Source organism: Macaca nemestrina, chromosome 16, assembly GCF_043159975.1.
Source record: "Macaca nemestrina isolate mMacNem1 chromosome 16, mMacNem.hap1, whole genome shotgun sequence".
In the NCBI taxonomy this organism is placed as follows: domain Eukaryota; kingdom Metazoa; phylum Chordata; class Mammalia; order Primates; family Cercopithecidae; genus Macaca; species Macaca nemestrina.
Genome location: NC_092140.1, coordinates 76,474,676 through 76,487,693, shown reverse-complemented (window position 1 = coordinate 76,487,693; position 13,018 = coordinate 76,474,676). Strand labels below are relative to the sequence as shown.

At 40.8% G+C, this 13,018-nt stretch overlaps 1 protein-coding gene across 12 annotated transcripts in view; it reads left to right on the top strand.

The window, feature by feature from the left end:
• LOC105490730 (uncharacterized) overlaps positions 1–13,018 on the top strand; it is a 442,742-nt gene that overhangs the window by 119,150 nt on the left and 310,574 nt on the right. The window contains exon 4 of one of the 12 annotated variants that reach the window (XM_011756626.3): positions 11,140–11,769. The exons of 10 other annotated variants lie outside the window; for them this stretch is intronic. In XM_011756626.3, the coding sequence (XP_011754928.1) occupies positions 11,140–11,158 (19 nt within the window). In that variant the 3' untranslated portion in view covers positions 11,159–11,769. Of the gene's footprint in view, positions 1–643; positions 892–11,139; positions 11,770–13,018 lie in introns of those variants that run through there. One more of the 12 variants, XM_071081323.1, reaches the window with a different exon arrangement.

The window sequence follows — 13,018 nt, the reverse complement described above, 5'->3', positions numbered from 1 at the left end:
GCTTTTTTGCAAACTCTAAGCTGAAAGTGGAGACAAAAGAAGTGCCAGGTATGTCTGCCAGCTCCGTAGACAGACTCACACTGCAGGCTGTATGCTGGATAAGGAATGAATGCAGAAGACAGGGTCCAAGATGAAGTCAGCTGGATGTAACTCACAGCTGACTGCTTTGAACTGCTGCCATACCTGTGTGGTTGTTTGAAAGTGGCTAGACTTGAGGTTGCTACCTGACACTTAGTCCTGGCAGGAAAGAATTCTTTTTTGTGGACTAAAACGTATCAGAGCAACTTCTAACATTTAATTAATCTCCACCCACACTTTTATTTTGGAAGGATGTTTCTGACTCTTGTATACTTCTTTTTCCAATCTAAGAATCACATTTCATATTGCCCCTTTTGCTTTATGATCCTGGAGGATGAATTATTCCAATTGTCTTACTTACCTGGCTTTTGTTGTCTGGAGGAAACTTTAGTGAGTTCAATTTAGCTGGTAGCCTTTCCCTTTGAGATTTTGTTTCTGGTAGACTTCACCACGGAGCAGAAATACTCCTATTACAGCACTTAGTTTATCTGTAGATGAAAACCTTTGCATTTTAAATAAAACACTCAGCTAGTGGGGTCAGGTTTGGCTCTGTTTCTCTTCATAGGTGCTTCTAAAAACATTTGCCAAGTCTGAAGTCCTGGACTTAGATATCTTGGAGCAACACTAAGGGAGAGATGCTTTTCATTGAATGTGAAAAATAGCATTTTTGCTGAAGGCTATTTTGTTTAATTGCTGCAAAGTAATTTACCTTGGGGAGCAGAGACCAAGTCTGAGAGTCGGAGACATTCAAGACCAAAAGGAAGCTACAGTCTTTTTTTTTTTTTTTTTGGAAAAAAAGACCATATATTTATAAGCAATCAACAAAAGAGAGTTTTTGATGAAAATTAGTCTTTAACCCTGACAGTGAGATTTTCTGCAGTAAAAAACGCAGCTGTCTCATAAACATAAAAAATATATAAACCCTCTCCTCTCATTCTTTCATTACTTTCAGGTCTCTTGATTTTGGGTGAAGAAAGTAAGCAAAGTTTATGGTGAGGTTTATTTTAGTAAATTACTGAGATGATTCAAGATTCTAACCTTCCCCAACTCCATGCAAACATTTATCTCTTTTATTTAGTTTACGCAAATTAAAGGGACCCCTGGGGATGTGTGCTGAATACTCTATATAATTGCACAGTTTTAAATTTCAGTTTCCTAGTACAGATCTGGTATCTAAGATGGTGTGACATTTTTAGTTTCCAAAAACCTTTTAACAAGGTTCACAAATTCTGAAGTTGAGTCTTAGTGTTTTCCTTTTGGGTCATTTTACACAATTAAATTATACTGCTTCAAGTTCTGCATGATAATTCCTACACCAGATCTCTTCCATGAATATCCACTCCTTTTTCAAATTCAAAAATATAGAATCAAAATAGCCAAATTAAGCAGCAGATAATCTGAAAATTAATTGTTTCAGGGGAGGAAAGAACAAGAGTCTGATTAGCATTCATTTAAAAGAAAACACTTTATTGAGGTATAGTTAACATGTGAAAAGCTTGTAGTCCTAACACTTTGGGAGGCCAAGGTGGGAAGATAATTGAGGCCAGGAGTTTAAGACCAGCCTGGGCAACATAGCGAGGCCCCATAGCAAATAATAATTTTGTTTTTTAAAAGCTGTATATATTTAATGTATACAACTCGATGAGTATGGGCATAAATATATACTCATGAAATCGTCCTCACCATCAAGACCATGTACATATTCATCACCTCCCAAAGTTTTCTCCTGTCCCTTTATGTTTATCATCATTATCTTCTGGTAAGAATGCCTAACATAGGATCTACCCTCTCAGAAAGTTTTAGGTATGTGATACAGTATTGTTAGCCATCGGTACTATGTTGTATAGTAGTCTCCAAACTTATTTCATAACTGAAATTTTGTACCTGCTGACCATCCCTTCTCCATTTCCCCCCACTCTCTGGCTCTTGGCAACCACTGCTCTACTCTCTGCTTCTGTAAGTTTGAATATTTTACATTCCACGTATAAGTGAGATCATACAGTATTTGTCTGTGTTTGGCTGTGTCATTTATCATAATGTCCTTCAAGTCTATCCATGTTGTCCCAAGGGCAGAATTACCTTTTTTTTTTTTTGTTTTAGGCTGAGTACCATTCCATTATATGTATATATCACATTTTCTTTATCTATTCATTTGTCAGTAGATATTTAGGTTGATTCCATATTTTGGCTATTGTGAATAATGCTGCAATGAGAATGGGAGTGCTAATAGCTCTTCAAGATTCTGATTTCAATTCCTTTGGATAAATATCCAAAAGTGGGATTGCTGGATCATATAGTAGTTCTATTTTTCATTTTTGAAGAACCTCCATATGAAGCAGGATATTTCCCTGACCCCTTTGTGGGACTCACAAAGGGGGTGCCTTGTCTACTCAGCGTGCCTGCTTTCAGCTCCTCAGGGAAGGGAGTATGCAAGCAAATGAGGAGGGAACTGGAGTGCACAAGTGCTGGAACTGGCCAACCATTTCGGTACTGGCGGGAACAAGTTCCACTCACTGGGATCAGCTGCAATCCACCCCTCACAGGGCCGGATTCTTCTCTGCAGTTACACCGTCAAGTTGTCCCTGTGAAGTCAAGCTGCTTCTCTCTGACGTCCAGCCACAGTCATTCCATTGTCGAGCTGCTGCTTCTCTCTGCCGGCTGAGTCTGGGGTCTTTATAAGCAAAGGATGGGGTGGGGCGGGGCCATGGGTGGTTTAGGAAAAGGCAACATTCAAGTGGGAAAACAGGGATGTACGTTCTCACTTTAGGCCGCGGGTTTCAGGCTTTTTGCTCTTGGCCCAGTCCTTTAAAACACTTTTTGCACTTTGGTTTCCTCATTTGTAAAATGGACAGAAACACTCACTTCATAGGTTTGCTGTAGTTATTAAGAGGATAATAACTATAGAAGTGGAGATTGGTAGGTGGCGGCTATTACTGAATTAACAAGTCGGATGTTTTGCTATGAGAAGGTCCTGTTTTTTTTTAATATGCTATAGACTTTCAATAAATGAAAATTTTTATTATTTCCTAAGAAATGCACACTGATAGTAAAAAATGTAGGAACTCACTCAAACAAGACACCTTTAATTCTATAACAGAGAGAACTTAACTGAGATTTTTGTCTATTCTCTATATTTTTCTATGTATACACATATTATTTAAAACGGAACACTGTACATTGCTGTTCTGTAAGTGCCTTTTTGTTTAGTAATGTTTATATTTTCTATTTTGCCTTAGTGTTGCTATTATGTTTGCAAATGGATTCTTATGCCCATAGATGCTTAAAACCATTAGAAATAAACCAGGTCCTTGGCATAGGGTTTTGAATGACTCAAGGATTTGCTGTTTTATAGAGGATAATTTGCTGTTTCTTTGTGGACAAGGCTTATTCTTCTTACGTTACACAGAGTGGAATAAGGGCAAGGATGCAAAAAAGAGCCATTCTCGGAGGGAGTCAGTCAGGGGCAGGCTCGGTGTGTCAGGAGACACCAGGGAGGCCCAGGTGGGAACCTCTCATGCTTGCACTGTGAAGGGAAGCCAATGCCAAATGGAGTCCTGGGGCCAGGACAGAAGTGAACCCCAGACTTGTGAGAGCTGAATATACAAATGGACGACGGCTGGACCCCATATAAAAGTAAAACTCTGACCCACAGCCTGCAGCAACCTGCCTAAAAAACCAATCCTCTTATCTACAGTGAAAAGCCCAGGTAGCCAGCCTGCTAGAAGTCAGACTTGCAGGAAACCAGATCGTTATCTTTAGTCATGATCCAAGAAGCCAAACAATAACTTCTATAACAATCAGCCCCGAATGGCCAGGACATGATTAATAATTGGCAGGTTCCCTAATTTTTGTCCTGACTTCCAACTTGGACCAAACAGAGAAAGTCAACTATGCCCCCTAACCGATCCCATAGAAGGCCAGGCTTCTGGTTAGCTCAGCTACAGCTTCCTCAGGCACAGCCCCAGGTATGGCCTCATTGGAGCCTGTCAGCATAAGGAAGTGGGAATGGACCCTCCCTTTTTTCCACTCTAAATCTTTCTCACTCTCCTGCCCTCCTTTGAGTCTCTGCCAAAATGCAAATGATGGCAGCTGACTCTCTTGTTATGGCAAGCTCTGAATAAGCAGCCTTTACTTTTCTCATCTGGTTGGTCTTAATTTATGTCCATACTTGCTTGAAGCCCACGTAGAATGGCTCACGTGTAGCCATTGTCAGACAGGGCCCTTGGTTTTTAATGGAACTTGACTTGGTCTCTTTGTGAGGTGCAGGCACTTTTTCTGGACAGCAAGGATCATAACTTACTCATCTCAGTAATCTAAATGCACTTGCTCATAATAGATTGTTGAAAAGAGCTGGAAAGAAGTCTTATGCATAAAGTTTAGGCCCTTTCTTGTCAAATATGGAACCAGAAAGCCCAACGTGACTAGTGTGTCTTGTTTCAATAGAAGGAAATGTCACCACAAATTCCAGTGTAAATGCAAAACAAACTGGAATTGACTTGGGGGTAGGGGAGCTTAGCAGTCTGCATTTCGCTAACTCTCTAGAGAACTCCTTTAAAATCTTTTTGGCAAAACTTTCCCTTTTTTTTTGTTTAACACCTCCCCCAATCTAAACCCATGTGGATTTTGAGGGAAATTCAATTAAAAATGATTTTTTTCTTTCGCTAAATGGAAGCAGGTATGATTCAGACGGTGAAGGAATTCATGACTGGGTTACTTTTGCTTGCTTGTCATCCTGTTTCCCAGGAAGATAATGGAAATGATATATGGCCAGTTAATCATCAGTGAGGTGGAGTTTCTATGAGGCTTCTGCAGTGACATAACTACACCAGAACCTTACCAGAAGCCCCACTCCTCAATTATGGGCTTTTTCAGTTCTAGGTTCCTCACTTCAGAACAGAAATATCTGCCCAGAGTTAGCCTTAGGACCTGGCAAACTACACCTGGTCCATAGATTGCCCTGACCTAGTGTGTTCTTTCAGAGGATTGTCCACATTCAAACAATGAAGCAATTTTATTTTGTAGCTAAGACTTCTTAATGTTTGGGAACAAAGTCCAAAGGTGAGTAGCGCTGGAGGAATTTGTTCTCAGAACTCCCACGCAGATTGCAGAGCTGTAATGGTATTGTTTATTGTGCCAAGCATCTTTTCAGAACCTGTCGCTAGACTGTAAGTTCCACAAGGGCAGGGACTGTGCTGTTTTATTTATTTCTGTGTTTCCTGCACCTGGCATAGAGTAGCACAATAGAATTTTGTTCCAGTTGGGTGCAGTGGCTCATGCCTGTAATCTCAACACTTTGGGAGGCTGAGGCTGTAGAATCTTGAGCCCAGGAGTTCGAGACCAGCCTGGGCAACATGGTGAGACCATGTCTCTACTAAAACAAAAAAATAGTAGTTGAGTGCAGTGGTGCATGCCTGTAGTCCCAGCTACTTGAGAGGCTGAGGTGAAAGGATCACTTGAGCCCGGGTGTTCAAGCTTGAAGTTAGCTATGATCATACCATTGTACTCCAGCCTGGGCAACAGAGCAAAACCTCATCACAGAACAAAAAAGAGAGTTTTGTTCAGTATGTGATGGGAACTTGGAATTCAGAGTCACATGACAGAAGGTGCAAACACAGCATTATAGTAATGAGACTGAAAGCAAGACCCTATTGTGAAATACATACAAACATCAACACTACAGCAACTGTCCTTGCAGGGAAAACGCTATTTTGACTAGGTATTTATTAACAAATAGATGATTTTCTACTATCCTCTCTAATAGAACCCTTGATGAGCCAGAAAGTTCTGCCCAATAAGTAATCTGATTGTCTCACTGGAAGATAAGTCACCGTATATTGTCTTGTGAGTAGAGCATATAGTAAAGACACATAATGAACTCAGACCCCAGTGGGAGGGAAACGATTCCATGTCCCCTGATGGACCTAAGTGGAAGAATAATGCTTTTTGTTAAATTTTGCTGCCTGATTACTATACAGGGGAAGTTCACTCAACTTGGTTGTAACCTACCCTCCTAAGAAGCCTAATGTAAACAGTTCTGCCAACTCTGTGCCATCTATTTGTATCAGCAAACCCTTGCTATATTTGTCACCTTAGTTCTCCCATATGCCTTCCAAGTGTCTTGGTGGGTGGTGGGGAGAAGGGATTGCAAAGATGAATCTTTCAGTCAAGGACTTATGTGATGGGCATGAAGAGTTGTCCTTCAACATCCATTTCAACCTTCTTATACTGGACCTTTATATAATGCAGAGGTTTAAAAGCTAAAAACTACATTTTCTGGAGTCCTCCGCAGTCAGAGTTGTGGATGTGGTTTAGATGCATTCTTATTTGGAAGGCAAAGAGAAGCAGGGGCATTGCTTCCTGTATTCATTGGGCTGTGGTCTCACTGCTATAAAGAAATACCTGAGACTGGGTAATTTATAAAGAAAAGAGGTTTAATTGACTCACTGCAATAAAGTTCTGCGAACTTTATAGGAGGCTTGGTGCTTTCATCTGCTCGGCTTCTGGGGAGGCCTCAGGGATCTTACAATCATGGCGGAGGGCAAAGCTGGAGCAGGCATGTCACATGGCGAAGCAGCAGCAAACAAAGGGAGTGGGGAAGATGCCACACACTTTTAAATGACCAGAACTGTGAACTCAGAGCGAGTGCTCACTTATCACCAGGAGGATGGCCCAAGCCATTCATGAGGGATCTGCCCCCATGTTGCAAACACCTCCCACTAGGCCCCACCTCCAACACTGGTGGTTAGAATTCCACATGAGATTTGGGTGGGGACAAATATTCAAACTGCATCACTTCCCCTGGCAAGGATGGTTGAGGAAGCATGTGGTTTCTCTGTAGCAGTATTAGCAAAGGCCCCACTGCCTGGCCATTAGCCATGGGTGTGGACTGAGTACGGATGTGGGAAGGCAGGGAACAGCACACCCTTGTTGCTAACACAGATCATCTCACAACTGATGGAGTCCTGGAGCCACAGCCACAGTCAGGGCTTGCCCAAGTCTATATCATGGCAGTGGGTGTGTTTGTAGCTCAGCTTCCCAATCAGCAGGCAGCAACTTTGGAGGCCTGGTTCTGTTGTGTGACTTGTAAGTTGTTTCTAGAAGAACCTAGAGTTTGTTTCTTTAGCCCTCCCAATGTTCTGTAAGCTATTTAGTATATTGTAATAAATCCCTTTCTGCTTAAGTTAGCCAGATTGAATTCTTTTCTTTGCAGGAAACCCTCACCCTACAGCTTGCCAGTGAGGGGCTGAATCAAACTTTCTGAGTTAGGTATTACAGAGGGTTTCCCTCCCTAGTTACTAGTGCCTTGGTTTTAGACAATTATTTGCAAAACTGCTGGTGTGTTACTTTTGATTCCTGAATTCCAGCTATTGTGTTTTTTTCCACTATAGTCTAGTAAGTGGTAAGCAATTAGAAATTCACGATTTTGCATTTTATTATGTTTAATAAAATGTTGAATCTGTTACATATTAAATTCTGTGTTCAGAAAACTGTTGAGCCTGCTAAGTTATTCATCAGGGCCTAGGTTTAGGATGGTCTTGTCTGTTGTGTTAATAAATCATTGCTCCTGGGTATTTCAGTGACCTCCGGATGACATGTAATATAAAATTGATGGCAATAACGGTTATAGTAAAGCATTATATTTGTACCCTCTTTTATGGTGTTTGAAAACATGATCTCTTATGTCAGAGGTAAGAGAAAGTGTTACAGAGGAGAAAATTGGGGTTCAGAGACAAACGATAGTTTGTTGAAAGTCATGAAGTTAGTTAATAAATAGCAAAGGCAGATCAGAAAATCTTATCTTTGACAACAAGAAAAGCAACTGACTGATGTAACAAATTTCTTCTACTAACCAGCCAACAATAGGCTAAGATATTTAGTGGAGCCAACTCTCCTTTTAAAAAACTCTGCTGAAGAAGGTTCACCAAATGGTGCAAAAAAATAACCAGTGCCTTTGGAGTTACAAATTTCTTTGCAAAGTCTGGTGGTGTTGACAGGAGAGGAGTTGTGGGGTGAAGGGAGAGAGACAGGATTCAAGCTGAAGCGATTCCTTGCAACATCTGTTAGTGCTGAGGCAAGCTTGGGTTACTGCTTTATTCCATAAAACAAGGATGTGAAAAGCAGCCCTAGGAAAAGACATTAGGATGGGCTGAGGCAGTGGAGGAGAATGGCGTAGAGTTACTTGTGGGAAGGAGAGCAGATGACCTGCTGGGCTGAACACTTCAGTTAACACTTTTCTGGGTTATTGTTCTAGCTATTAAAATCTATTACTAAAGAGTCCTTCAAAATAATGGTTATGGGTTTGAAACAGAAAGAGAATGAAGCACTCTTTTCCGCCAGATATCTCTTTGGTCCTTATAGCTAAGACTTTCCTGGACTTCATTTTCGCTTTTTTGGTGCATAAGGAGGTTTCCTTTTGCTGTGGAAGGATTTACATGTAGCCAAATGTTTCATGGGCCTATCTGTAATGTGCTTTAAAGCCTTTTCTGAAAGTGAAATTTATTTAAAGGAAAAGCTGTTTCCTACTAGTTGGAACGACATCTAGAAGTATGATTCATGCAGCTGGTCCCAAGTGCCTCGAGAGTAGACTGGCCACAGAGCAAGCCTAAAGATGTTAACCTTTATAACGCCATGATTTGTCTTCTGTGGCCCTGCCACCAGGAACCTAAGTATTTCCAGTGCCTTCTGTTGTTTTGCAAAGCAACTGATTGATAATGGTAACTAAGGCCTGTTGGAGTGCTGCAAGCTATCATCATAGGAGGGAAATTGATGGTTGGAAGAGTGAGGTGGTTAAGGCTCCCTGTTCCAGGGGCTGGCCTCAGAAACTAATGACTGGTCCGTGTATGGAATCAGGTCTGGAAAGGAGCCGCGGCCGTATCCTCACATCGTAAAAATTGGACAGGCTTTGCACACAGACAGACCTGGGTTTGAGTCACTTTACTAGCTTTTTGATATTGGGCAAATTATTTAATGTTTCTCTCAGCCTAGATTTCCTTATTTGTATAATAAAGATCATACCATCAAAGGGCTGCTGTGAACACTAGAAAAAATTATTTTAAAGCTCGAAGAACAATGCCTGGCACATGGTAGATGCTCAACAAATGGCAAACGACTGTTGTGATTATGCTTATGCTTGTTTGCTCGTCATTTTCTTAACCAGTGCTAAGTTTTTCTTTCTATTCACATCTTTTCTTCCCTCTTTCTCTAGTTCTGTTATGAGCATGAAGTTTACATGCAGTGTTTCTATTTCTGTATCTCAAAATCCTTGTATGAAAAAAAATTATCCTCAAAATAGCCTTGCAAAATAGGCAGTCAGCAGGGTTAGTGTCCCTATTTCAGAAGTGGGAATAATGAGGCTAAAAGAAAAGAACAGGTAGAGAAAGACTAAATAAAACAGGAGCCCTAATCTGGGGTTATGGGCTTTAAATCCCTGAAAACGAATGCAAAAAAAAAAAATTTGGTGCATTTTGATTGCAAGAAGGTCTATAGCTTTCATCAGATTCTCAGAGGTCTTGGGATCCCTCCAAAAAGGTTAAGAAGCACTGTGGATAAAGACCTTCTAGAACAGAGAGCTCTCTGAAGGGAGTTCATGGTTTCTGCATTCCTGTAGGCAGAATAGTAGTGCACTTTCCTGGTGTACCATTTCCGTCGGTATCACCTCTGGGCTGCTTTGAAAATGTAGATCCTAGACCCCAACCCAGACCTACAGAATCAGAGTATCAAGAACTGGAGCTGGGGAATCTGGCATTTGAATGAGTTCTCCAGGTGATTTTTATGGCCGCTCAAGTTTGACAGTCCACTGGTGTGACAGTAAAACCTGCCTTTGGAAGTAGATCACCAGGCTGAGAGCCTCCCCTTCCACCTATAAGAACTTGAACTATTACTTCAGTTTCCTCACCTGCAAAATGGGGAGAATAATCATGACTCCTTCATAAAACATTTGTGAATATTAAGTAATATACTGTCTGCCCAGTGTTTAAACTAGTGGCTTAATATAATACTCAAATGTTAGCTGAACTGAAAATAATAATTATGAGTGTTGTTATTATCAGTACTATCATTAGAGAGATTGGAGCAAATGGAAGGCTCTGACTCTCTCTGGGAAATTAATGGTTGAGCATTTATTAATACTTCAGTCGCTTTTGAGAGCTGTCTGGCTCACCTGCGATATCTGTTAGCATCAATCCTAAACTGCAAAGACTGATGAGATGAACAAATCAGCCATATTACAGATGATGGGCAATTTCATTTTCTTTTATCTTCTTAGTTCTGAATTTTTCTGCCATGAACATGTATGACCAAAACACACACACACACACACACACACACACACACGTACACACAAACAAATCCACTTGTAGTTTTTCAAAAAGGAGTCTTTTACGCTATGATTGAATGAAAAATAATTCGGAGTTTATTATCTGTGACATTGTAGTAAATTTTTTAGTTAACGAATCAGGAATTTCATCCCGCGTATTATATTGTTTGAAAAAATAGGCTATACTTACAAGGGCTTAAAGGGGCTTTTTCAGTAAGTGAAACATATTTCAGTAGAAAGCCTGTCTGTGGGGGCATGACATTATTGTTGCAGAAATTAGAATTCTAGAGGCTCTTGCCTGATTTTGGAATAGTTGCCTGTCTTTATGAAAGACTGAAAAATTCATTTGAGAGTCTCCTTCTCAAACAGCTTCCAAAGTGACCGAGAAACTCTTACAAAATATATAAGATATATGTGAGAATGCATATTCAGAAGGGTGAACTGTACTTTTCAGATATGTTGGGCCTATTTGAAAAAAACAAAAGGAAGTTTAAAAAACCTGGCATATATTATACATAATTGTTTGGAATAATTTCACACACACACGTAGGCGTACATACATAGCATATGTGTAAACATTTTCAACTGTATTAAACTATAGATTTAAAATCACACAGTTCAAATCAAGACCAGAAGCCAGGCCAAAAGAAAACAACAAAGTGTCGCTAATGAAACACAGTATTAATAATGCAATAATAAAGAGCTAATCCTTGGGATTAGTACTGACTGCTAATTTTTTTAATCAGTTGCCAAGGAGACGGATGAGTAGCAAAGTCATCTGGTGACCAGAAACTACTCAGAAAAAAGATAGGCAACCAAGGACAACAAAACTCAACAACATAGGCTAATGATGAGAAGCAACATGAAATTCACAAGTCCCAGAAGGAATATTTTAAGGAAACACAACTGTGAGATGGAATTTAAAGTTTGTGGTAACTGATGAGGAAAAATAAAAGTCAACTGACAACAGAGAACCATCTGCTAAGAAAAGGCTCAGTTGCTTTTTCCTCTTTCCTCTTCTCTTGGATAACTCATGATCTTCGGGTTGCCCTCCAGCCTCCTTGTCCACTGTGACTCTTGGCTTTATGCCCTTGGCTAGATCTTGTGGCTGCTTGAACTCATTCCCCAAATCCTACTTTGGAACTGTGAATTTGTGTGTGGTTGCCAGACACTGTTATGGCTCCATTCCATTCCTGGGACAACTCAGCAGTGTGACTGGGTAGGGAAAAAACACCTGGAGGGTGGCACAGAGGTGTCTGGGTGGCTTGGGCCCATGAGCTGGTGGGTCAGTGTGGGTCAGTTGCACAGGAGGATAGAACCCCTGCCTCCTCCATTCACTTCCTCATGCAGACCCCGGAGTTAAAACTACTATGGGGTTTTTTAACAAGCAGAAAAATACCTGAGTGAAGCTTGTAACCAAGCTGTGTTGGTCCAGTCTCAACGGAGAAGAAAATGGCCTCATTGGAAGCCCCGGTTCTTCCTATCTAACATCAGTCACCAGAATGCCTGCTCTGCTTTTGCTTAAGGGAATCCCCTTTGTTCCATGTGTGTCCAAAGTCCTCCAAGATCTCTCCTTCCAATCTCTAAAGGTTAGTTCAGCAGCTACAGCCAATCTTAACATGGTGGTCCGTTCTCTACTCTTGATTTCCTTTCCTTTTCTCATTTCTAGCCCCAAACCTTCAGGAATAGGACTGGACAATGGCTTCATTGCTGTAATCAGGTAAACCTAGGAAAAGAAAGTTGCATCTGCATGTCAGCCTTATTCATTTATGTTTCCATCTCTGTGTTTCTGTCTCTGAATCTCTCTGTCACACACATATACCTTTATGATCTCTGTGTTGCACATTTACTCTCTGTTTGCTTTCTCATTACTGTTATGGTCTTCCTTCTGTATTTTACACATAATGCTCCAAACTGTCATTATTTTATTTGTCATGACAGTAATTTTCATTATGGGTCCTATTCCTATGGTCATCTTCATTCATTCCCTCAATCCTTTTTCAACTTTGCTGAAATCTGTTGAAAATAACTCCTTCCACCCTGGAGATATTTCCCCTTTTCTCTGTATATGAAGAATAGGATGAAATGAAAAGGGAGAGTGCCTTCCCTTTTGGATCTGGTGCCTGTGGGTGCCTTTGCCTTTTTTAACTCTCTTGCTGTGGAATTATATTCCACTGTCCTGGGTACACAACAGGTGACATAGTACCTTTGGTCTGAAGATTGGACTCAGCTGATTGGTACACATTGTCGCTACCAAGTTATTGAATGGGTTACAAACTTCATTGAAAGAAAAATTGAAGTTGTGTAAGAAATATTTCCAAGCATGAATTTTCTGTCAACATATTCTCTTTTGTCACGGTCAACTCAAAAGTCTTCATGGGACATGAGCTGAACTGGCAACAAAGGAAGGAGTGGCCAAGAGCTCCCTGTGTCCAGGCTCCTGACTCAACAGCTCTGGTCATCAAGCTGGCTTTCCAGGCACAGAAATAGGCACATGAGTTTTCCCCTAAGCTTGACTAAATCAAATAAGGAAATACATGAAGATGTTCGTTTCCAGCATTTAACTTTTCCTGTAGCTGGGCTAATAGGCAGAGCCTGGGACTATTTCAAACTGGAGTTTCTGCA